Consider the following 26,023-nt stretch of genomic DNA (forward strand, 5'->3'; position numbering starts at 1 on the left):
GAAGTGGGCAGGTGGGCTGGACGCATTGCCTTACAATCAACCGGGAAGCTACAGCAACCTCTCCTGCCTCCTTTATAGCCTCCCTGCCCATCCTCTTGCCTTCCCGCCTTGGCGTGTCCTCATCACGAGCAGGTCGGAGCTCTCTGGATCAGCCTTCCCCTAGCCTCCCTAAAACTTGCTCATCTGCTGTGGCTGGCTCCAGTTCATGCTTTTCCTGCGCTGTTTACCCTTGCAGCCGATTTGGTGATTGTACCAGGCTTCTAGAGTTAGACCTGCGTGTGAATCTGGGTGGACCACTGATGAGCTGTGTGACCCTGGGCAAGTTACCTTACCTCTCTGTGCCCCCATTTTCTCATCCCCCAAATGGGGTAATAACAGAACCTACCGTAAATGAGTTAATGTGAAGGTTTAGAGCAGATATATTTTCCTGTTGGGACATTTCCAAAGTGCCTCCGCTTCTTAGCCTGTTACCACGCAATTGTAGTTTTGCTTCAGTGATAACCTACTTGACTGCTTAATGTTTGATTAATAAATTATTCCCAGGAGGGCAGGACAGTGCTCTTATCTGCTCACCCTGTGTGGAGGAGCCTGAAGTCAGGACTGGCTAGGCTGGGCATACAGGGGTGATCCAGATGGTTGTGCCCTCAGTCTGAAAGAGGCATTTGAACAAGTATGGCTAGGTTGGGTCTTATTTGGGGAGTTCAGCGTCTGGGCACTATCAGTTAAGGTCAATATTACTCTTGAAAGAAGGGGGCTTGCCTGGCTCATTGGGAGGAACATGTGACTCTTGATCTTGGGGGTCCTGAGGTTGAGACCCCCATTGGGTGTAGAGATTACTTAAATATATACACTTAAAAAAATATTACTCTTGAAGGAATTGAATCTTGAAAGCTGCAAACTGAAATTTATGGGTTTTGTTTTGTTTTTGGTCATCTTTGTATTCCAGCTTTGTCCCAGTCCCGGGAGCAGTGAAGTGAGGGCCACGTGGCTACCTCCTGTTTCGCAACGTAAATGCCTCGTGTCGTGGCTCTGCCATAGTGGAAGAGTGAGAGCAGACAGGAGGCTACTGCAGTTCAGTGTTGACTTTCTAATTCTGCGCTTATTTAAGTGTTGAGAATGCGCTGGAATCCCCAGCTCCTCCATTTGGGTGGGTGACCACTAGCTTCTAGGGTGAGGTTTTATTTTGCCAGTTCCCATGACACATGGACTTGTGGGGTGACCCTGCTCCCAAGCTTGTGGTGGAAGAATTTGTCCTCCTTACACATTTGTAAATTGACAACTAGAGTATTTTTTTTTTTATTATACTTGTAAAGAGTTGCAAAAGATATCATTATCATCCTATCCTGTGGTTTTCATATGCATGTTTTCATCCTATTTTGAGTAAAATCTAGGAGGTGTAGATTTCACTCGGGTTATGGAAATTATATGGCAGAGCACCTATCTGGCCAAATTGGGCCTCACTGTCCAACCCAGAAGAATGACTTCACTTTTTATTTTATTTTATTATTTTTAAAGAATTTATTTTTAAGTTAATAAAATCTGTACGACCTAACATGGGGCTTGAACTTACAACCCCAAGATCAAGAGTTGTGTGCTCTCCCAACTGCACCAGCCAGGTGTCCCCTGACTTTACTTTTTATTTTTTTAAATTATTTTTTTTTTTCAACGTTTATTTTTATTTTGGGGACAGAGAGAGACAGAGCATGAACGGGGGAGGGGCAGAGAGAGAGGCAGACACAGAATCGGAAACAGGCTCCAGGCTCTGAGCCATCAGGCCAGAGCCCGACGCGGGGCTCGAACTCGCGGACCGCGAGATCGTGACCTGGCTGAAGTCGGACGCTTAACCGACTGCGCCACCCAGGCGCCCCTGACTTTACTTTTTAAAAACAGTTCCTTGAGGTATATATAATTGACATACCACATAATTGACTCATTTTAAATTTAATGATTTTTTTGTAGAATTACATGATACTGTTAAGGTCAGGCATCGGGCAGGGTAAAGATGAGTCAGAAGCTAAAAAATTTTAGCAGTCAAAGGCTTTATTGGGAACTAAGGTCTCGGGCGAGGTTCTGTGGCTCAGGGACAGAGAGGAGTCAGGGAAGTCGCGCCTGGGTGGGGTGGTGTGGGGTGGGTTTTTTTTTAAGCTGCAGCGGTTCCGGGTTTAGGTCCGGGTGGGCCTTTTTCGCGCCTGGTCGTGCTGTCGCTCGGTGATTGGTTGACCTTCGATTGGTTCTGGCGCGCCGCTTGGAGCTTTCCCTTGGGTTGCGCTGGCAAGATGGCCGTCCCCTCCACTGTGGTTCCAGGGACATCCTGACAGATACCATTACCATAGTCCATTTTAGAGCATTTCTGTGACACCGGAAAGATGCTTCCCGTTGTACCCCAGGCAACCAGTGATCTTTCTGTTTCTATGCATTTATATTATCTAGATATTTCATATAAATGGGATCAATAGTTGTTGGTTTGGCAGCTCGTTGGGAGCTTCTGGGTGTAATCTAAAACCGGCAGAGGACAGAGAGCAGCGTTTCTGAAGAAAGAGGGAAGCCACTGCAGATTGGTAGGTGGTAGGTATAACACATACCTTGTCTTGGGCGGCTACGGCACAAGTAGATCTCCACACCCACCCACCAAATCGTAAACGTTTATATCGAGATTTTGCCTGCGTTCAGTAATGTGTACCGTCCAGATGGTCTTAGTACCACCTCGCTATCTCAAGGCTCTGTCCTTAGGGCAGTCTCTGGGAGTGTGGAAGGCAAGCAGGAGGCATGGTCCAAGGATAGGGGAGGGAGTAAGGAGCCTCCGGCTGCTGGGATCTGCTCACAGGTCAGCCGGTGGTCATGTCCTCTCAATGACCTCCGCCACCATTAAGATGTTAGCCTTTTGTGACTGGCTTTCATTTCAGTGTGCTGGTTTTTTTTTTAATGTCTATTTAGGGGCGCCTGGGTGGCTCAGTCGGTTGAGCGTCCGACTTCGGCTCAGGTCATAATCTCGCAGCTCCTGAGTCTGAGCTCAGGACTCGCGTGGGGCTGTGTGCTGACAGCCCAGAGCCTGGAGCCTGCTTCGGATTCCGTGTCTCCCTCTCTCTCTCTGCCCCTCCCCCACTCGCACTCTGTCTCTCTCCCCCTCAAGAATAAACAAACATTTTTTTAATGTTTGTTTATTTTTGAGGGAGACAGACACAGAATGCGAGCTGCGAGGTCATGACCTGAGCCGAAGTCGGACGCTCAACCGACTGAGCCACCCAGGCGCCCCTAGCATACTGTTTTTGAGATTCATCCATTTTGTGGTGTATATCAGTACTTAATTCCTTTTTATCACTGAATAGTATTTGATGGTATGGGTGTATGACTTTTTTTACTTCTTCCTGTTCACCAGGGATGGACATTTGAATTGTTTTCATCTTTTGGCTATTGTGAATACTGGTTCTATGAACATTCGCACACAAGTCTTTGTGTGGACATAGGTTTCACTTTTCTTGGGTGGATGAGTTGAATTGCTGTTTATGTTTACCTTTTTTAAGAACCTGCCAAACTGCTTTCCAAAGTGGTCGTACCATTCTATATTCCTACCAGCAATATATGAGGGCTCCAGTTTTTTCACATCCTCACCCATACTTGTCCTTTTGATTATACCCGTCCTACTAAATGGGAAGTGCTATCTCACTGTGGTTTAAAAAAGCAAACAGAATATAGCCAACGGTCAGTGGTGCCATAATAGTGTTGTCTGTTGACAGAGGGTAGCTGCACTTGTGGTGAGCACAGCATAATGTATAGGCTTGTTGAGTCACTCACTATTCACTATGTGGTGCACCTGAAACTAGTGAAACATTGTATGTCAGCTATACTTGAATTTTAAAAAATTGCGGTAAAATACACGTGACAAACTTGCCATCTTAACCATTTTTGAGTGTACAGTTCAGTGGTATTATGTATATTCACCTTCTTGTGCAACCAGTCTCCAGAACTTTTTTATCTTGCTAAACCAATACTCCTTGCCCATTAAACAACAACTGTCTATTCTCCCTCTTCCTAACCTCCGGCAAGCACTGTTCTCCTTTCCTTTTCTATATATTTGACTATTCTAGACACCCCACGTAAGTGGAATCCTATAGCATTTGCTCTTTTGTGTCTGGCTTATTTCATCTAGCATAATGTCCTCAAGATTCATCCCTGTTGTAGCACGTCAGAATCTCCATCCTTTTTAAGGCTGGTTATATTCCACTGTATGGACATACCACATTTTGTTTATTCGTTCTTCCATGACGGACCCTTGGGTTTAGCTCTTATGTGTGAACTGTGCTGCCATGAACATGGGTATACAAATGTCTCTTGAGACCTTGCTTTCAATTCATTTTGGGGTATACCCAGAAGTGGAATTACTGAATGACCTGGTAATTGTATTTTTAATTTTTTGAGGAACTGCCATTTTGTTTTGTATAGGGGCTGCACCATTTTACATGCCCACCAACAGTACACAAGGGTTCCAATTTCGCCACACCTTCACCAACATTTATTATTATTATTTTAATTTTTACATTTTATTTATTTTTGATAGAGCACAAGTGAGTGAGGGGCAGAGAGAGATGGAGACACAGAATCTGAAGCAGGCTCCAGGCTCTGAGCTGTCAGCACAGAGCCTGATGCAGGGCTCGAACCCAAAAACCGTGAGATCATGACCTGAGCTGAAGTCGGATGCCTAACTGACTGAGCCACCCAGGCACACCTGTTTTGTTTTGTTTTTTGATAGAGGCCCTTATGGGTATGATATCATTGTGGTTTTGATTTGCACTTTCCTTATGACTGATGATGTTGAGCACTTTTTCGTGTGGTTTGTGCCGTGCGTACATCTTCTTTGAAGAAATGTCTACTCAAATCCTTTGCCCATTTTATTTATTTATGTAGTTAGTTTCTTTCTTTTTTTTTAATATATGAAATTTATTGTCAAATTGGTTTCCATACAACACCCAGTGCTCATAAAAGTAAGGAATGCTTCACGAATTTGCGTGTCATCCTTGCGCAGAGGCCATGCTCATCTTCTGTGTATCGTTCCAATTTTAGTTTATGTGCTGCCGAAGCGAGCACCCTTTGCCCATTTTAAAATTGGGTTATTTTTCTTTTTATTATTGAATTGTAAGAGCTCCTTGTATGTACTAAATGTAAGCTCTTTATTAGATGCAAGAGTTTCTTTAAAACATTTTTTTAAATGTTTTTTCTTTTTGAGAGAGAACAGGGGAGGGGAAGAGAGAAAGGGAGACAGAGGATCTAAGACGGGCTCTGTGCTGACAGCAGATAGCCCAACGCGGGGCTTGAGCTCATAAACGTTGAGATCATGACCTGAGCCGAAGTCAGAGGATTAACTGACTGAGCCACCCAGACACCCTTATCAGAGATGAGATTTGTAAATATGTTTTTAATGGTGTCTTTTCACAAATTTTACAATTTTTATAAAATCCAGCTTATCAATTTTTTTTCTTTTTCTTTTTTTTTTTTTTTTAGGTAGACTCCACATCCAGTGTGAGGCTTGAACTCACAACCCTGAGATCAAGAGTCATATGCTCTACTGACTGAGCCAGCCAGGCACTCCTAACTTTTTTATGCTTGTGCTTTTAGTGCCATATCTAAGAAATCTTTCTCTAACCCAAGGTTGTGAATATTTACTCCTATGTTTTCTTCCAAGAGTTTTATACTTTTGGCTCTTTCATTTAGGTCTGTGATCCATATTAGTTGATTACTGGCTATGGTGTAATCAAACATTTTAGGGTCCATCCCTGTGTTGAACATTCCACTCTCCTAGGATGGACAATACTTAGAGCCATGCTGGGAATTGGATGAAATAAGGCTCTGTTTCCTTTAGTGTCTCTTGTTGAAATTCTTTGCATTGTTCTGACTTCTCCATTTACCTTAATCTCATTCTGAAGTTTTCACACTGGGGTGATGCACTGGATCAAAGGAGATTCTGGGTGGTGAGTAATTGGTCCTTCTTTTGTGCAGTGCATAGGGTGATTGAGCAAGAGGGGGGAAGGAGGTCATAGGCATTTTCTCAGCCTGCTAGATCAAGTATATGTGGGAAAGAGCTCTTATGGAAGCAGAGGGTCTGAAATTGTCTTCAGAATATCCATCATGCTCAAAGTCATGATCCCCACGGAAGGTCTTCTTATCCCCAGGTCCATGTACCCAATTTGAAGACTGCTACTTAAGATTCATATGAAGTGTTGGCAAGGTTGGAGAGAAATTGAAACCCTCATGTATTGCTGCTGAAAATTTAAAATGGTATAGCATATGTGGCAAGCAGTCTGGCAGTTCCTTAAAAAGTTAAACGTAATTACCATATCATTCAACAATTCCACTCCTAAGTGTATACCCAAGGGAACTGAGTACATGTTCACCGAAAACTGTTACACAAATGTTCCTAGCAGCATTGTTCATAATAGCCAAAAAGTGGAAACAACTCAAATGACCATCAGGTGGTGAATGAATGGACACTGGTATATCCACACACTGGAATATTATTCACCCATAAAAAGGAACAAATACTGAAGCATCCCACAACATTCCAAAGTATGCTAAATGAAAGAAGCCAGACACAAAAGAGGACATTCCATTTATATAAAATGTCTGATACACAATTCCAAAGAGACTGAAGGTACACTAGTGATTGTCAGAGGTGGGGAGGAGGGGAGCATAGAGAGTGACTATTGGAATTTGGGGGAGGGGGCCAGTGATGAAAATGTTCTGGAATTACTTTGTGAATGTACTAAAAAAACACATAATGTACAATTTACCTTTATTTAAAAATTAAAAAAAAATGTTTTTTAATGTTTTTTTGAGAGGGAGAGAGAGACAGAGCCAGCGTGAATGGGGGAGGGGCAGAGAGAGAGGGAGACATAGAATCTGAAGCAGGCTCCAGGTTCTGAGCTGTCAGCACAGATCCCAACAAGGGGCTCGAACCCACAAACTGCAAGATCATGACCTGAGTGGAAGTCAGATATTTAGCTGACTGAGCCACCTAGGCACCCCTAAAATTTACCTTTACAAGGGTGAATTTTAGTGGTGCCTAGGTGGCTCAGTGTGTTAAGCATCCAACTCATACATTTGGCTCAGGTCATGATCTCATGAACGTGAGATGGAGCCCTGTGTGGGGCTCTGCACTCAGTGTGGACCTGGCTTATTAGATTCTCTCTCTTTCTCTCTGTCTCTGTCTCTCTCTCTCTCTCTCTCCCTCTCTCCCACTCCCTTTGCACCTCCCTTGCTCGCACAAGTGCATGCAGACTCTTTCTGTCTCTCAAAAAAAAAGAGGGGGGGAGATTTTATGGTGTATGAATTATATCACTTAAAATAATGGAAAAATTCCTTATTTTGGTGCTGCTCCTTCCTCTTTATTTTAATGCTTTACTGGTTCTCCCTTTTAGTCATAGACATCTCAGCATCTTTTTGGAGGTAGACAAATGCACAAATCAATTTGTTAAGGAAAAGGAAGCCATCCTTGCTGGCCCCAAATTTGGCCTTGGACAGTGTGTTTTGGCTTTGCCATGTCTCCTTACCAAGCAGCACGTGGTTCTAAAGGAAGAGGGGACACCAAAGTGGAACTGAAATCAGTGAAATAAAATTCATATTTGTTTGTTTGTTTCATTACACATTGCCACCGTGAATTTTAGTTCATACTTACCAATGGGGTTCTTGAGCAGACGGCCCAAGAACAAAGAACTCTTGAGACATCTTTGGTGCAAAAAGGTGATTTTATTAAAGTATGGGGACAGGACCCGTGGGCAGAAAGAGCTGCACTGGCGTTGTGAAGAGTGACCGGGTATATACTTCTAAGTTAGTGGGGGTTAGGGAGAATGTAAGTCTCTAAGGAATTTGAAAATAAACCTTTCAAGACTTTTAGGGGTGCTGTTAAGATAAGGTTAAGCTACTGTTAAGATAAGGTTACTTTTAGTCTTTAATAAAACAAAAACATCAAGGAAGTAAGGCAGCCATGAGTTGCTTGGCAGCAAGGTCATGCTCTGCGTGTTTCAGGTGTCAGTGGGCTGCAAGCTGTAAGGAGATTTAATTTAAGCTACATTTCTCTTGCCTTTGTTTCCCTCATCACTTCCCTCTTTCCCTTTTTTCCAACCCATGAGGCTTTCTGCCAGTGCTTCCTGCATCATCTCTAGATTTTGCATTGACTTAGACATTTTCTTTAGCAGAGAAATAGAGTTGGGAGGGCATCTCAGGGTTGTGATTAGCTGGTCTTCATTGTTGTGTTTGCTTGAAAATTGGTATGATGGGATTGCAGGGTGGGGGTTAGAGGCAAGCATTGCTGCTTGTAAAAGTTTCACAGTGCTAGGGGCGCCTGGGTGGCGCAGTCGGTTAAGCGTCCGACTTCAGCCAGGTCACGATCTCGCGGTCCGTGAGTTCGAGCCCCGCGTTGGGCTCTGGGCTGATGGCTCAGAGCCTGGAGCCTGTTTCCGATTCTGTGTCTCCCTCTCTCTCTGCCCCTCCCCCGTTCATGCTCTGTCTCTCTCTGTCCCAAAAATAAATAAACGTTGAAAAAAAAAAATTAAAAAAAAAAAAAAGTTTCACAGTGCTAGTGATACTGTGCGAATGGTTTTCTAATTTATTCCTAAAAAAAAGCAATTTATCTTTCTAGGACTTAAGATGTCTTCAGTGGCCAGGCGTCGCAGAAGACAATATGGAACATCTTCAGTAGCTAAAAGGTAAAGTGAAATATTCTTAAAATATGTGTATTGGTCTTTAGATGTTCTCAGAGTAAAATAGCAAAATTATAGGAAGACATAATCCAGATATGAAGGTTTAATTTTGGTGATTGTTGTTGATTTTACTTTAAATTTTTTTTTAACGTTTTTTATTTATTTTTGAGACAGGGAGAGACAGAGCATGAACAGGGGAGGGTCAGAGAGAGGGAGACACAGAATCTGAAACAGGCTCCAGGTTCTGACCTGTCAGCACAGAGCCCAATGCGGGGCTCGAACTCACGGACCACGAGATCATGACCTGAGCCAAAGTCGGCCGCTTAACCAACTGAGCCACCCAGGCGCCCCAACTTTAATTTTAGTTTATATAATTTAAAAAATGATGTTCTTTTAAATTTTCTAGTAGCAATTTACTTCTAGTAATTTAGTAGTAGTAATTACTACTCCTAGTAGTAATTTTTTTTTCCAGCTTTTAATTTTGGAATACAGACTCCTTGGAAGTACAGTAAATTTGTTTTTAAATATTCAGACAACACTGAAATGCAAAACACAAAGAAGTGCAAATTTTCTGTGGTTTTCTATGGGGTTGGTGCCCCAACCCTGAGCATTTGCCACTCAGTATATGTTCTTTAGGCTTTTTGTTATATTGTTAGAAAAATCTGTAAACAAGCTAACTTCTTGATTTAAAAAAAAATTTTTTTTAACGTTTATTCATTTTTTGAGAGAGAGAGAGTGAGTGAGTGGGGCAGGGGCAGAGAGAGAGGGAGACACAGAATCTAAAATTTTTTTTTTTTTTTTTTAACGTTTATTTATTTTTTTGGGACAGAGAGAGACAGAGCATGAACGGGGGAGGGGCAGAGAGAGAGGGAGACACAGAATCAGAAACAGGCTCCAGGCTCTGAGCCATCAGCCCAGAGCCCGACGCGGGGCTCGAACTCACGGACCGCGAGATCGCGACCTGGCTGAAGTCGGGCGCTTAACCGACTGCGCCACCCAGGCGCCCCAAAGGGAGACACAGAATCTAAAGCAGGCTCCAGGCTCTGAGCTGACAGCACAGAGCCCGATGCGGGGCTCAACCCACGAACCACGAGATCGTGACCTGGCTGAAGTTGGATGCTCAACCTTCTGAGCCACCCAAGCACCCCCAACCTCTCAATTTTTAAATATTTGAGGGTAGTTTGCAAACTTCATTGTATACTCAACATTTTATCTCTGTAATCACCAAAACAGATACCATCAAATCTTTGTACTTTTTTTCCCCCTGCACTGTTATTTTTATATATTACTTGTAAGTTATATTATTTATATATATATTCCATGTGTATATATATATATCATAAAAATTACCATTTTAACCATTTTTTAGATTATAGTTTAGTAGTACTATGTTCACATAGTTGTGCAACCATCATTAGCATTCATCTCCAGAACTTTTTCATTGTCCCAGACTGAATCTCTGTCCCTGTGAAACACTTACTCCCCACTTCCCCTCCCCCTAGCCCGATCAGAATGTCCTTTTTAAAAAATTTATACCATCTCAGCCATTTTTAAGTATAAAATTCAGTAGTGCTAAGTATATGTGCATTGCCATGAAACAGATCTCCAGAACTTCTTCATCCTACAGAATTTAAACAGTACCTTTTATTTTTTTTATTTTTTAAAAATGTATGTATGTATGCATGTATTTTAGAGAGAGAGAGAGCGAGAGCATGCATGCAAACAGGGGAAGGGCAGAGAGATAGGGAGAGAGAGAATCCCAAACAGGCTCCACGCCCAGTAAGGAGCTTGTGTTGGGGCTCAGTCCTACCACTGTGAGATCATGACCTGAGCCAAAATCAAGATTCAGACACTCAATCAACTGAGCCACCCAGGCGCCTCTCCCCCAGCCTTAAATAACCATCATTCTTGCTATTTCTATAAATTTGACTACTCTGGTGTTGAGTCCTGCCCAACCTATTGATGGTGATGCTCTCAGCTAGGCATGCCTGAGGCAGTTGCCTGGGCCTGTCTTAACCGCAGTGAGCCCCACTGATATTTCCCCCACAGGGGCCAGTGATGTGACTGGACTAATCCTTGTGGTTCTTATGACTGCAGGATGCACTTCAAAAATAATTAGGGAATTTGAGGAACAGAATTTATTACTCACAAGTCTTGGAGGGTACATGGTACAAGTGAGGTTGCAATTAGAGAGAGGGATAGAGAGGGGAGCTGGGGCTATGATTTTATTAAAGTCCAAGGGTGGAATGTCTGGCGATTTGTGGGGGTCACTCATTGTTGGCTAATTTGAAACACAAGAGCGGAAATTAGGGCATGGGAAAGTGGAAGCAGGGTCACTCAAGCGGTCAGTTATCTAAGTCATCCAGGACTTTCTGTAAGGGGAACTAAATGGGTGTGGGTGACCTAGTTCCTAATCTGATTGTTTTACCTAGTGTCTGTGTCATATACCTGGCAATATGTTTATTCAAGATGGCTATCTTTTAAAATGGGTACCTTGGCAATCAGAAGTTTAATGTCAGACATTTACTCTACATTTAGTTACCTCATATAAGTGAAATCATATAATATTTGTACTTTTGGGACCGACTTATTTCACTTAGTATAAGGTCCTCAAGATTCATCCATGTTGTAGCATATGACAGGATTTCCTTCCTTTTAAAGCAGCGTATGTGTGAGGGTTAATTTTGTATATTAACTTGGCTGGATCATGGGGTGCCCAGATATTTGATCAGACATTATCATGGGGTGCCCAGATATTTGGTCAGACATTATTCTGGATACTTCTGTGAGTGTGATTTCGGATGAGATTAACATTTAAATTGGTGGGCTCTGAATAAGGAGCCCTCCAAAATGTGAATGGCCTCATCCAATAAGTTAATATAGAATGATATGAATGATAGAATAAAGAAGATCCACCTTCTTTAGCAATTGAGAATTCTCCAAAAGACTGCCTTTGGACTTCATTTACCACATCACTTCTAGCTGGTTCTTCAGCACACTGCCTTCAGACTCAAACTGGAACACTGGCCCTCTTGGGTCTCTACCCTGCCAGTCTATCCTGCAGATTTTAGATGTGCCAGCTGCTGTAGTCAAATGAACTAATTCTTTATGATAAATCTCTAGGTATACATCCTATTGGTTGTGTTTTTCTGGAGAACTAACAAATATGGTATGTTAAGTTCTCCATTCTTCCACTGATGGACATTTGGATTGCTTCCACTTCTTGCTAATTATGAATAATGCTGCAATGCACATGAATGTGCAAATATCTCTTAGAGAGATATTGCAGTTCTTTTGGATATATACTCAGAAGTGGGATTTCTGGATCATATGGTAGTTCTAATTTTAATTTTTTGAAGAGCTGCCAGACTATTTTCCTATTAGCTCTTGCACCATTTCATAATCCCGCCAACAGTACACAAAGGTTCCAACTGCTCCACAACCTCGCTAATACTAGTTTCTGTTTTTTTGATAGTAGCCATCTTAAAGGATATGAAGTGATATCATGGGTGTGTGTGTGTGTGTGTGTGTGTGTAAGTAAGCTCTGTGCCCAATGTGGGGCTTGAACTCACAACCCGGAGATAAAGATTCGCATGTTCTACTGAACTATCCAGACAGGTGCACCTTATTGTGGTTTTGATTTGCATTTCTTTGATGATTAGTGAAATTGTCTTTTTCAGGTGCTGATTGCCTATTTGTATATATTGTTGGAGTAATGTCTATTCAGGTCCTTTGCCCATTTTTGGATTGGGTTATTTGTTTTTTGTTGTTGGGTTGTAGGATTTCTTTATATATTCAGCATATAAATCCCTTATTGGATATATGATTTGTAGATATTTTCTTCCATTTTGTGTGTTGCCTTTTCACCGTGTTTGCACAGGTTTTTTTTTTATTTGCACAAGTTTTTTTTATTTTGGTATAATCTAATTTATCTTTTTTTCTTTTGTCATCCTTGCTTTTAGTATCACATGCAAGAAATCATTGCCAAATCCAGTGACATAAAGCTTTCCCTCTGAGAGTTTTATAGCTTCAGGTCTTATATTTAAATCTTTGATCCACTTTGGGGCATCTGGGTGGCTCAGTCGGTTAAGCCTCCGACTCCTGGTTTCAGCTCAGGTTATGATCTCACGGTTCCTGAGTTTGAGTCCCACATTGGGCTCCATGCTGATAGTGTGGAGCCTGCTTGGGATTCTTTCTCTCCCTCTCTTTCTGCCTTCCCCTTCTCGCTCTCTCTGTCTCTCTCTCAAAAATAAGTAAATAAACTTAAATTTTTAAAAAATGAATAAATCTTTGATGCACCTTGAGTTAATTTTTGTATATGGTGTAAGATCAAAGGGTCCAACTTCATTCTCTTGTATATGGATGCTAGTTTTCCCAGCACAATTTGTTGAAAAGACTGTCCTTTTCCCATTGAATGGTCTTAGCACTTTCTAAAAATTATCTAAGCCTTACATGTGAGGGTATATTACTAGGCTTTCTGTTCTGTTCTTTTGGTCTACATGTCTATTTCTATGCCAGTATCACATTGTTTTTATTACAGTGCTTTGTAATAAGTTTTGAAATCAGGAAGTGTGAAACTTCCAACTTGGTTCAAGATTATTTTGGTTGTTTTGGGTCCCTTGGAATTCCATATGAATTTTAGGATGGAATTTTCATCTATAAAAAGTCGTTGGGGGGGCGCCTGGGTGGCGCAGTCGGTTGAGCGTCCGACTTCAGCCAGGTCACGATCTCGCGGTCCGTGAGTTCGAGCCCCGCGTCGGGCTCTGGGCTGATGGCTCGGAGCCTGGAGCCTGTTTCCGATTCTGTGTCTCCCTCTCTCTCTGCCCCTCCCCCGTTCATGCTCTGTCTCTCTCTGTCCCAAAAATAAATAAAAAACAGAGGAAAAAAAAAAAAAAAAAAAAAGTCGTTGGGATTTTGGTAGGAATTGCTTTGAATCTGTAGATTGCTTCAGGTAGTATTGACATCTTAATAATACTAAATATTCCAATAAATTAACATGGGATATCTTTCCTATTGGTGTCTTCTTTAATTTCTTTCAAAAATACTTCATAGTTTTCAGTGTACAAGTCTTTTACCTCCTTGTTGAAGTTTATTCCTAAGTAGTCTATTCTTTTTGTTGATATTGTAAATGGAATTGTTCTCTTAATTTCCTCTCATATTGTTAATTGTTAGTATATAGAATTGCAACTAGTTTTTGCAAGTTGATTTTGTGTCTTGGAATTTAGCTTAATTTATTAGTTCTCACAGGTGAGATCATTACCTAAGTTGAAATCAAGAGTCAGACGCTCAACTGACTGAACCACCTAGGCACCCCGTCTAACAGGTTTTTTAAGTTATTTTTGGTGCAATCTTTATAGGGTTTTCCCTACATATATAACATCATTCCATTAACAGAAATAATTTTACTTCTTCTTTTCCTATTTGGGTGCCTTTTATTTCTTTCTCTTGCTTAATTGTTGTGACTAGGACTTGCAGTCTTATACTGGGAAGAGATGGTGAGAGTGGACCTCTTTGTCTTGTTCCTGACCTTAGAGGGAAAGCCTACAATCTTACCATTAAACATATTAGCTTTGGTCTCTTTCTGTATAACCTTTATTATGTTGAGGTTGTTTTCTTGTATTCCTAGTTTGTAGAGTGGTTTCTTTGTTTTTAATTATAAAAGAGTGTTGAATTTTGTCAAAATGCTTTCTTCATCAGTTGAGACGATCATGTGAATTTTTCCTTCATTCTGTTAGTGCAGAGTATCACACTGATAGATTTTCATATGTTGAACCATCCTTGCATTGAGGTTATGGTATATAATCATTTTATTTATTAAAAAAAATTTTTTTAATGTTTATTTTTGAGAGAGAGAGAGAGAGAGAGAGACAGAATGTGAGCAGGGGAGGGGCAGAGAGAGAGACACACAGAATCTGTGTCTCTGAATCTGAAGCAGGCTCCAGGCTCTGAGCTGTCAGCACAGAGCCCGACACGGGGCTCGAACTCATGAGCTGTGAGATCATGACTTGAGCTGAAGTCGGACACTTAACCGACTGAGCCACCCAGGTGCCCCAGTGTATAATCATTTTAATGTTCTGTATATAATCATTTTAATCCTGCTTGTTAATATTTTTTTGAAGATTTTTCCATCAGTGTTTATAAAGGACATTGATTTATAGCTGTAGTGTCTTTATCTGGTTTTGGTATCAGGGTAATGCTGGCTTTATAGAATGAGTGAGAAATTGTTCCCTGCTCTTCAATTTTTTGGAAGAGTTTGAGAAAGATCTGTGTTAATTCTTTAAAGCTTTGGTGGAATTCACTGGTGAAGCCCTCTGGTTTTGGGCTCTTCTTTATGGGAGTTTTTTGTTTGTTTGTTTTTGTTTTCTCCCTCTTGCTCTCCCAAAGGAAGAGAAGAATGATCATCAACAGCAAAAGACAGCTGCAGAAGCAACCCCCAGAGCCACCTTCATCCTCAGGAGAGAATGCTATACCTCCTTCTCATGGTTTTGGGTACTCTACACATTCAGAGAAACTTCTGTAGTAACAAATTCTAGGAATGATCCCTGAAAGTATAGTCTTTTGTGGAGGTTTTAAATTAATGATTCAGTCTTCTTGCTCATTACATGTCTTTTCAGATTTTTTATTTGTTCATGATTCAGTCTTGGTAGGTTGTGCGTTTCTAGGAATTTGTCCAGTTCTTCTAGGTTATCCATTTGTGGTATATAATTGCTCATAGTGCTCTCTTATAATCCTTTTTTTTTTTTAAATGTAAAACTGGTAGTAGTGTCCTCTCTTTTATATCTGATTTTAGTTATTTATGTTGTTTCTTTTTTGTCTTTTAGCTAAAGGCTTATTAATTTTGTTGATCTTTTCAAAGAACCAATTCTTGGTTTTATTGAGTTTTTTTTTCTCAATTGTTTTTCTAGTCTTTATTTTATTTATCTCTGATCTAATCTTTATTATTTCCTTCCTCCTAGCTTTGGGTTATTTGTTCTTTTTTCTAGTTCCTTTTTTTTTTTTAATATTTATTTTGAGAGACAGAGAGACAGAGAGAGAGAGAGAGAGAGAGAGAGAGAGAGAGAGAGAGAGAGAATTCCAAGCAGGCTCCATGCTGGGAGCCCAGAACCTGATATGGGGCTCAAACTCACGAACCATAAGGTCATGACCTGATCTGAAATCAAGAGTGGGATACTAACTGACTGAGCCACCTAGGTGCCCCTTCTTTTTCTAGTTCTTAAGTGGTAAAGTTAGGTTGTTGATTTGAGATCTTTTTAAAAATTTTTTTTTTTCAACGTTTATTTTTGGGACAGAGAGAGACAGAGCATGAACGGGGGAGGGGCAGAGAGAGAGGGAGACACAGAATCGGAAACAGGCTCCAGGCTTCGAGCCATCAGCCCAGAGCCCGACGCGGGGCTCGAACTCACGGACCGCGAGATCGTGACCTGGCTGAAGTCAGACGCTTAACCGACTGCGCCACCCAGGCGCCCCTTGAGATCTTTTTAAATGTAAATGTTTACAGCTCTCCTTTTTTCTCTTAGCATTACTTTCACTGCATTTCAGAAGTTTTGCTATGTTGTGTTTTCATCTTCATTTGTCTCAGGTATTTTCTGATTTTCACTGTAGTTTCTTTGACCCTTTGGTGTTTAAAAGTGGGGGGGAATTTCCCCATTTTTATGGATTTTTCAGTTTTTCTTCAGCTATTGATGTCTGGTTTCATTCTGTTGTGATCAGTACAAGATACTTTGTATGATCTCCATGTTTTTATTTTCTATTTATTTATTTATTTAAATTTTTTCTTAACATTTATTTTTGAGAGACAGAGACAGAGAACAAGCAGGGGAGGAACAGAGAGAGAGGGAGACACAGAATCTGAAGCAGGCTCCAGACTCTGAGCTGTCAGCATAGAGCGCCACGTGGAGCTCGAACTCACAAACCGTGAGATCATGACCTGAGCCGGAGTCAGTTGCTTAACCGACTGAGCCACCCAGGTGTCCCTGATCTCCATGTTTTTAAATTTATTAAGACTTGTTTTGTGACCTAACATGGTATATCCTTAAGAATATTCAACGTGTACTTGAAAAATGCATATTCTGCTATTGTTGGGTTGAGTGTTCTATAGTGGTTGATGCCTCTTAATTCTTAAGTCTATACGTTCCCTCATCTTTTTTTTTTTTTTTCTAATATTTTGTTGTTATTGAAGAAGCAGGTCCTTTGTTTTCTAGGGTTTTCCACAGGCTATGCCAGTTGCCTCTTATGGTGTCGTTTAACTTGTCTTTGTGCCTCTTGTATTTCCTGTAAATTATAGGCAGATATAGATGTGTGACAGGATTCAGGTTCTTTTTTGGCAACATAATTCCATAGGTGATATACACTTCTATTGAAAAGAACCTAATGCCTAATTGTCCTATATATGTTGTTAGCAACCATTGATTTAAAAAAAATTTTTTTTTTTTTAACTTTTAAAGTTCATTTTATTTATTTTGAGAGAGAAAGAGAGCACAATCAAGGAAAGGGTAGAGAGAAGGGGAGAGAGAGAATCCCAAGCAGGCTCTATACTGTCAGTGCTGAGCCCAACGCGGGGCTTGAACTCATGAACTGAGAGACTGTGACCCGAGCCGAAACCAAGAGTCAGGCCCTCAACTGACCGAGCCATGCAGACACCCCAGCAACCATTGATTTTTATCTGTGTCCATTCATTTACTGGTTGTTGCAGGATGTTTGATAATTTATTATTTGATTATTCTCTCATTATTTATTAGGTGGACTACTCATATAATACCCCCTTGTAAACAGTTTGGTTATTCTCAGATATGGTTGCAATTGGAAAGAAAAATCATTCATCTTTAGAGTCCCTTTTAATTAAAAAAATTTTTTAATGTTTATTTATTTTTGAGAGAGAGAAAGGGACAGAATGCAAATGGAAGAGGGGCAGATAGAGGGAGATACAGTATCCCAAGCAGGCTTCAGCCTCTGAGCTGTCAGTACAGAGCCCAATGCTGGGCTCAAACTCACAAACCGTGTACCACAAGATCGTGACCTGAGCTACAGTCGGATGCTTAACCGACTGAGCCACCCAGGTGCCCCTTTATAGTCCCTTTTAAAAGGAAAATGCACAACATTAAATGTATATATTATTGTAAGAAGGTTCCCTAATTTCAGATATGAAAAAGTGCAAGTTTTACATTTGAGAAAAATACAGTAGTGGTGGTCATAATTGACCTTGAGTAGCCAAGAAACAGACAAATGATGAAAAACTATTTCAGTTATTAAAGAAGGATGGGATGGGTCTAGTACATTTTATTTACAAAGGCTTATTGGAAAAAGCTTAAAGTGGGGGTGCCTGAGTGGCTCAGTTGGTTAAGTGTCCAACTTTGGCTCAAGTCATAATCTCATGGTTTGTGAGTTGGAGCCCCCCCATTGGGCTCCTTGCTGATGGTGCGGAGCCTATTTGGGATTTTTTTTCCTCTCCCTCTCTCTCTCCCATGTGTGTGTGTTCTCTCTCTTTCTCTCTCTATCAAAATAAACTTTAAAAAGAAAAAGCTTAAAGTGAAATCTTTGACACTATGTGTGTATGTGAACTATCTTATATGTTACCTGTATGATATGTAAGAGATCTTACATATCTAACATGTAATATGTTTTGTTTATTGGTAATATGTCAATATATTGGGATTTACATGGAATATATAGAAGAGTAAAAGCACTAGAAGTAATTTTTCCATGTTTATGCAGCATATTCTAAGGAAGAGAGACACATGATCTGGCAGATATGAGTGCATTGCTGGGGAGGTACATTCCAGAAGTGACTGGTATGTAGTGAAGAGAGCATTTGACTGAGGGTCAGGATATTGGAGTTAAGTGCTGCCTACTGTTTACCTTGTTACATTGGGTTTTGTTAGCATGTGTTGAATGAATGGATAAACCGCCCTCTTTGTTTCCTTAACATTAGTTTACTTCCCTATAAAATACAGAGGTCTCTGTCTACCCTACTGAGTGTAGCCGGTACAGATGGCATAGTGGATATAAAGATTGTACTGTTCTGTGCAGGTGTTGTATTGGCGGGGGGAGGAAGTCAAATGTTCTATGGTGGAAGAAGTCAAATGTTCTAGGTTCTAGATTGGATGTCTGACTCCTTATTACATGTTAGCCAAACAGTCTTTGGATTTCCATTTTAGTTCTTTGGTTACTTGTTATCAGGAGTGAGGGAGGTCTAAGTGTTCCGGTCACTGAAAGATATGTTGAAAATTAATGAATTGGTCCTTGAACTTGGAAATTGGGATCTGTGGGTTGGATTGTTGTGAACTTGTTTCCTGGACCTGATCACACCTGTGTGATTTGGGAGACTATCTGGCTTCTGAACCTGCAAAGCTGAAGACCTATGCAGACCTTTACCAAAGTCAGGATTACCTCATGGGGCCTTTCAGCTAACCTGGGCTTTACTGCCAACCATCTGAAAACTGTTGCGATTAGATTTTTCCTGGGGAAGTCCTGGAAAAGTTACAAAATCAGAAGTTATAAAATCAGAAATTGCTTATGAAGATAAATTCCCTATTTTGTATTCCCGAAATATTTTTTAGTGTCTTGGGATGATATTTTCTTCATTAGTGTAATCTCTCTCCTTTTTTTTTTTTTTTATGTTTATTTATTTAATTTTGAGAGAGCAAGTGAGCACGCATGAGCAAGGGAGAGGCAGAGAGAATCCCAAGCAGGCTCCATGCTGCAGCATGGACCCTGACAAGGGGCTTGATCTCACGAACTGTGAGGTCATGACCTGAGCCCAAATCAAGAGTTGGATGCTTTTTTTTTTTCTTAACGTTCATTTATTATTGAGAGAGAGAGAGACAAAGCATGAGCAGGGGAGGGTCAGAGAGAGAGGGAGACACAGATCCGAAGCAGGCTCCAGGCTCCGAGCTGTCAGCACAGAACCCGACGTGGGGCTCGAACTCACACACTGTGAGATCATGCCCTGGGCCGAAGTCGGACGCTCAACCGACTGAGCTACCCAGGCACCCCAAGAATTGGATGCTTAACCAACTGAGCCACCCAGGCACCCCCATCATTAGTATAATCTGAATATGTATATTCAGATTCGTTTTCTAGACCTCCATAACAAAGTACCACAAACTAAGTGGCTCAAGATGATAGACATTTACTCTCACAGTTCTGGAGGCCAGAAGTCTGAAATCAAGGTGTCGGTGGGGTTGGTTCCTTCTTGAGGCGCTGAGGGAGAACCTGTTCCATGCCTGTCTTCTAGCTTCTGGCCAGTGTAGTCAGTGCTAGACATTTCTTGGCTTGGAGCTGCATCATTCCAATCTCTGCCTCTGTAGTCACATGGTGTTCTCTCCCTGGGTCTTTGTGTCAAATTTTCCTTTTATGTCCAAATTTCCCAATGAGACTGGTGTTTGGATTAGGATCTACCCTAATCCAGCATGACCTCATCTGGATTACATCTACAAAGACCCTCTTTTCAAATAAAGTCATAGTCATGGGTACCAGGGGACACAATTCAGCCCACAACAGAGAGTAAACTGAATGTTTAAAGTGGCACTTTGAAATTGTTTTACCTTGGAGGAAGTAACATTCTTACTGAAGACTCAGGTCACATATCCAGTTGTCATATTGTGTTTGAGTTTTGTGGAGCAGGGGACGGTACAATAGATAGTTCTTGAAGTTTAAGGTCATGCTCTTTTTACCACGGAAGAGGAATCTGAAAGCACTGAGTACTTTCCATTTTGTTAATTTCTTTTCTTTCTTTTTTTTTTTAATTTTTTTAATGTTTATATATTTTTGAGAGAGAGAGAAAGACAGAGTGCGAGCTGGGGAAGGGCAGAGAGAGAGGGAGACACAGATTCCGAAGCAGGTTCCAGACTGTGAGCTGTCTGCACTGAGCCAGATGTGGGGCTTGAACCCATGAACTGCAAGATGATGACCTGAGCTGAAGTCTGATGCTCAACTGACTGAGCCACCCAGGCGCCCCCATATTGTTCATTTCTGATAAAATTTTGAATCACTTCGTTTTTTTTCCTTAAAAAATTAAAACTTTCAGGGTACCCGGCTAGCTCAGTCAGTGGAGCATGTGACTCCTGATCTCAGGGTTGTGAGTTTGAGCCCCATGTTTGGTGCAGAGATTGCTTAAAAATAAAATCTTAAAAAAAATTTTTTTTAAACCTGTTTATAGCAGTTTTTACCATTTGTGTTTGTTTTTTGGGAATGTCCTTAATTCCCACTAAGAATGCCTCTTAAAAATGGTATATGGTATAATTGAGTTCAAGATCTGGGTTGCCTTTGTAACTTTGATTGTTTTCTTAGTTGTGTGCTTTTTTGAAGGCTATAAGCCCAACACGGGCTCGATTTCACAAACCGTGAGACCATGACCTAGGCCAAAAAAACCAAGAGTCAGATGCCTAACTGACTGAGCAACCCAGGCACCCCATGAAGGCTAGAATTTTTAAATCTTATGTAAACTTGTCCTTAGGCCTGTGGGGTTAGTATTGATGGACTCTCTTATTTGAGGAATTGAAGCCTTCTAAAGTGTTCTGTAAGTATTTAGAGCATGCTATTTACTGGGCTCTGGGTGAATTGAGAAAGGACACATTTTGAAGTTCATGCTTAGCAGATTTTAGGTGCTCAGCAATTACTTATCAATAAATGAAATTGGATTCTTATTTAGTTGTCCCTGAGCACATGTTGAAAGGTTGCCAAACAGGTATAATGAGTAGGGAATCCCTGATATCTTTAACTGAAAAGATACTAAAGAGGAAGGATTGAGTTAAAAACAGAACCATCTAGGGGCGCTTGGGTGGCTCAGTCTGTTGAGCATCTGACTTTTGATTTCAGGTCAGGTCATGATCCCAGGGTAGGGAGATCGAGCCCCCTGTTGGGCTCTGAGCTGAGTGTAGAGCCTGCTTAAGATTCTCCTTCTTGAACTCTGCTTGCTGTCTCTCTCTCTCTCTCTCAAAAAAAACAAAAAAAAACAAAAAAAAACAGAGTCATCTATCTGATGTGGCAGGGTATTCATGTCTCTCCATTTACACACAACCATTCATAGGGTTTTTTAGCCCTTGGGGCTGGTTTCAGGTGATCACTTAAAGCCTAAAAAGTATCTGATTTGACCTAAAAAATCTCACTCCTGTTTGTCACCTGCTAGATGACTTTTGATTACTGGTGTCAACATTTTGTCCTTTTATTTTTTTCACTTATGTTTATAGAAAGGATGTATATAAAGATGCAATAAAATATTCAAGTTGTTGACCCAAATAAACACTGTTATTCAGAAAAAGCTGTTGAGGTTGCTGAGAATGAGTATGGGCTCCCAGGTTCCTTGTGGGCAACTTGAAGTGTTGGACGACAGTGTTTGATGGATCCTGGCTTCTGGGTATGGTGGTCACAAAACGCCGAGGACGTTCTAGTTCTGGTTCCTGTAACTGGAAAGTTACCTAACCCCTCAAGACTTCATTGTTTTCATGTGCTAAATGAGAAGGGTTGGGCTCTATGAAACCTGAAGGTCTGTGGAGTTTTAGAGTTAAAAAATCATTCATTTTAGCAAATTCATTCTATAGTTATTCATTAAACACTCATGATGTGGCAAGTTCTGTTCCGATTGCTGGGGAAATGGTAGACAGATAAAAATCTCTGTCTTCTAGAAGCTTACCTTCCTGCTTGGGATGAGTTGACACAAATAAGTAAAAATATGTAGTATGTGACCAGTGCTCCTCAACACTGTTGGGTCATCAAAAACAAGGAAAGTCTGAGAAACTGGCCCAGCCAAGAGGAGCCTAGGGAGACCTGAAGACAAAATGGAATGTGGTATCCTGAATGGGATCCTAGACCAGAAAAAAAGACAGTAGTAAAAACTGAGGAAATCAGAATAAAGTATGGACTTCTTTCAATAATAGCATATCAGTATTGGTTCACTGGTTATAACAGATGTACCTCAAGTGTAAGACGTTAGTAATAGGGGAAACTCAATGTACGTTATATGGGAACTATCTTACATAGTACCGTCTTTATAATTTTTCTGAAAATCTGGAACTGTTCTAGAAACAAAAATAAAGTTTGTTTTTAAAACGTGTGTGTGTGTGTGTGTGTGTGTGTGTGTGTGTGTGTGTGTGTATGAGTGACATGGAGAAAAGTGAAGCTGGGCCAGAGGGGCAGGGAGCACAGGTTGTGGGGAAAGTGAGGGGGGGCCCCACCAGAGGCAGTGACAATCAGGCAAAGCCCTGGATGGAAGTGAGGGAGTAGCCATTGGGTATTTGGGGTGAGGGGGTGTGTAAGACAGAGGGACCTGCAAGGGGCAAGGGCCTCCTGGAACGAGCAGGTAAAAGGCATGCTGGTTGCCATGGGGGGAGCCCCCCAGGAGTGGAGGTGGAAACAGAGAATTAGGTCGGAAGGGTGGGGGCTGGGCATTAGGAATCTTTTAAGTCCGAGTCAGGACTTTGGCATCGACTCTGGACCAGATGCGGGCAAAGCCATGGGCCTGGCCTTCTTCCCTGTGGCATGGATCCCACATCACATGGCCCTCCTTTCACAGGCTTCTGAAAGTTACCACTTGAGGGCCTCGTTAGGCTTTAGAGCAAGGTTTGGAAACTACAGCCGTGGGCCAAATCCTATCCCACTGGGTTCTCTGCAAAGCTGTACAAAGGTGAGCTTGTACCTTTTCCCTCCCTCCTCTCCGTGAGGTTGTTTCATACATTCATAGACAATTTGTAATTGTTTTGTCACATTTTGTATTCCATCCTGGGATCCTCTCGACTTCCTAAATGATTTGTTAAAATCTGCATACATTAAGGTTCACTCTTTATGCTGTGAAGTTCAGTGGGTTTTGACAAATGCATAGTGTCACGTATCCACCATCACTGTATCATGCAGAATAATTTCACTGCCTGGAAAAAAACCCCGTGCTTCACCTATTCAACTCCATGCTGTCAAACCTCCGGCAACCACTGATCCTTTCACCCATCTCTATGGTTTTTCCTTTTCCAGCGTGTCATATAATTGGAACCATATAGTATGTAGCCTGTTTAGACTGGCTTCTTTCACTTAGCAGTATGCATTTAAGATTTATCCAAGTCTTTTTGTGGCTTGGTAGCTCTTTTCTTTTGATCACTTAATAATACTCATTGTCTGGATGTGCCACAGTTTGCTTATCTGTTTCACCTATTGAAGGGCGTCTTGGTTGCTTCCAGTTTTGGGCCGTTATGAATAAAGCTGCTATAAACATTCATGTGGAGGTTTTTGTGTGGACATACGTTTTCAAATCAGTTGGGTGTGATTGCTGAATCACAAGGTAACGCTGTGTTTAGCTGTGTATTCACTCTGCTTTTGAGACTATCATAAAAGAAGCCTATGACTTTTTTTGGTTTGGGTCCTTTGACAGTGCCATGGTACTACTCTCTTCCTATTTCTGGAGGCTTGATTGAAATTTCTCCAGAGGAGTGTTAAAATTCAAATTGTTTTCAGTGAAATTTGAAATTATGATGGAACTTCTAAGAGTAGATTCTTAAAAATCTTTTTAATTTTAAAATTTATCCCCAGTGGGTCCTACCCTGAGAACTTAATAGATCAGCTGTCTAATAAGTTGAAGTAATTGAGATACAATAGTAACAAGTTAAAAATAATCGTACCAGCATTCCTGGAGGCTTTGGGAGTGACATGTACATTTAATTTGAAACAGTGAGGAAGTGTTTCCACAGATTCTCTTTCCATAGATGTGTAAAGTTCTCTCCATATAAAGACATCAGAATCTGCATGATTTCTGACCAGCACCAAAACTTGAAACACACTGAAAACACACTGATGTTGGGGTGCCAGGCTGGCTCAGGTGGAATGGTGTGCGACTCTTGATCTTGGGGTTGTGAATTCGAGCCCCCCATTGGGCATAGGGATTACTTAAAAATAAATAAATAAGGGCACCTGGGTGGCTCAGTCAGTTAAACGTTCGACTTAGGCTCAGGTCTTGATCTCACAGCTGGTGGTTCAATCCTTGCATCAGCACAGAGCTGGCTTTCCATCCTCTGTCCCCTTCCCCGCCCCTCCCCTGCTCTCTCTCTCTTTCAAAAGTAAATAAACATCTAAATAAGTAAGTAAACTTAAAAAAAGAAGGAGAGGAAAAAAACAGTGATGTTAAAGAATGAAAAAAATGAAGCCGAAAAGAGGCTTGGATTTTTTTCAGCTTTATTGATATATGACTATTGATGCATAATAGTGATGTATAATAATACATTGCACATATTTAAAATGTACAACTTGAGGGGCACCTGGGTGGCTCAGATGGTTAAGCACCAGACTTTAGCTCAGGTCATGATCTCATGGTTCGCAGGTTCGAGTCCCGCATCGGGTTCTGTGTTGACAGCTCAGAGCCTGGAGCCTGCTTTAGATTCTGTGTCTCCCTCTCTTTCTGCCCCTACCCCACTTGCATTCTCTCTCTCTCTCTCTCTCTCTCTTTCTCTTTCTCTTTCTCAAAAATAAACATTAAAAAAAAAGTTTTAAATGTACAACTTGAGTTTTGACATGTGGATGTTAGACCAGCAACTACAATCAAGATAATGAACACAACTGTCATCCCCCAAAGTATCCTTATTTGCAGCTGTAAGTCCCCCTTCTCTTGGCAACAACTGATCTGTCACTTTTATCACGACAGATTAATTTGCACTTTTCAGGAATTTATATGAATTATATAATTTATATAAATTATTTAAATGGAATCATATATGTTCATGGAGGAGAAGTTTCTGGTTTCTTTTTTTTTTTTGTTTCTTTCAGAATAATTATTTTTAGATACATCCATATCTGTGGGCGGATCAGTATATCATTTCTTTGTTGATGATTAGTATTCCATTTTATGGTGCTATGGACTGTGTTCCCTATAATCATACATTGAAGCCCTAACCCCCAACTTGACTGTATTTGGAGATAGGGCTTTTAGGAGCTGATTAAGGTTAAATGAGGTCAAAAGGGTGGGGTCCTAATCTGGTAGGTTTGTTGGCCTTATAAAGGAAGAGGAATAGTGGGGGTGCTTGGGTGGCTCAGTGGGTTGGGTGTCTGACTTCAGCTCAAGTCATGATCTCACAGCTTGTGAGCTCAAGCCCGTGGTTTGTGAGTTCAAGCTCCATATCAGGCTCTGTGCTGACAGCTCGGAGCCTGGAGCCTGCTTCGGATTCTGTGGTTCCCTCTTTCTCTGCCCCCCCCCTCCCCCATAAATAAACATTAAAAAAAAAGAGGAATAGTGATCTCTCTCTCCATGTGTATGCACTGAGGCAGGGCTATTTGAGGACATAGCAAGGAGGTGGCCCCAGTAAGCCAGGAAGAGAACTCTCACTAGGCCTGGACCATGCTGACATTCTGGTCCTAGACTT

At 41.2% G+C, this 26,023-nt stretch overlaps 1 protein-coding gene and 2 non-coding genes across 12 annotated transcripts in view; 1 reads left to right on the plus strand and 2 right to left on the minus strand.

Moving 5' to 3' along the window:
- LOC147573482 (uncharacterized) overlaps positions 1 to 26,023 on the plus strand; it is an 86,929-nt gene that overhangs the window by 30,285 nt on the left and 30,621 nt on the right. For 6 of the 10 annotated variants that reach the window (XR_015244816.1, XM_086689488.1, XM_086689489.1 and 3 more), the window contains exon 2: positions 8,630 to 8,696. Coding sequence is in view for 9 of the 10 variants with exons in the window: in XM_086689488.1 (XP_086545614.1) it covers positions 8,630 to 8,696 (67 nt within the window). In the remaining variant the exon portion in view is untranslated. Of the gene's footprint in view, positions 1 to 2,267; positions 2,559 to 5,876; positions 5,964 to 8,629; positions 8,697 to 26,023 lie in introns of those variants that run through there. The other 4 variants (XM_086689490.1, XM_086689494.1, XM_086689491.1 and 1 more) reach the window with 2 other exon arrangements.
- On the minus strand, positions 4,976 to 5,082 carry LOC112857601 (U6 spliceosomal RNA). Its single transcript, XR_003223331.1, has one exon. It is a non-coding gene; the product is annotated as a U6 spliceosomal RNA (small nuclear RNA).
- On the minus strand, positions 15,040 to 15,248 carry LOC112857620 (small nucleolar RNA U3). Its single transcript, XR_003223346.1, has one exon. It is a non-coding gene; the product is annotated as a small nucleolar RNA U3 (small nucleolar RNA).

Source organism: Puma concolor, chromosome E2 (genome assembly GCF_028749965.1).
Source record: "Puma concolor isolate L17-30 chromosome E2, mPumCon1.1.hap2, whole genome shotgun sequence".
NCBI classification, from domain to species: domain Eukaryota; kingdom Metazoa; phylum Chordata; class Mammalia; order Carnivora; family Felidae; genus Puma; species Puma concolor.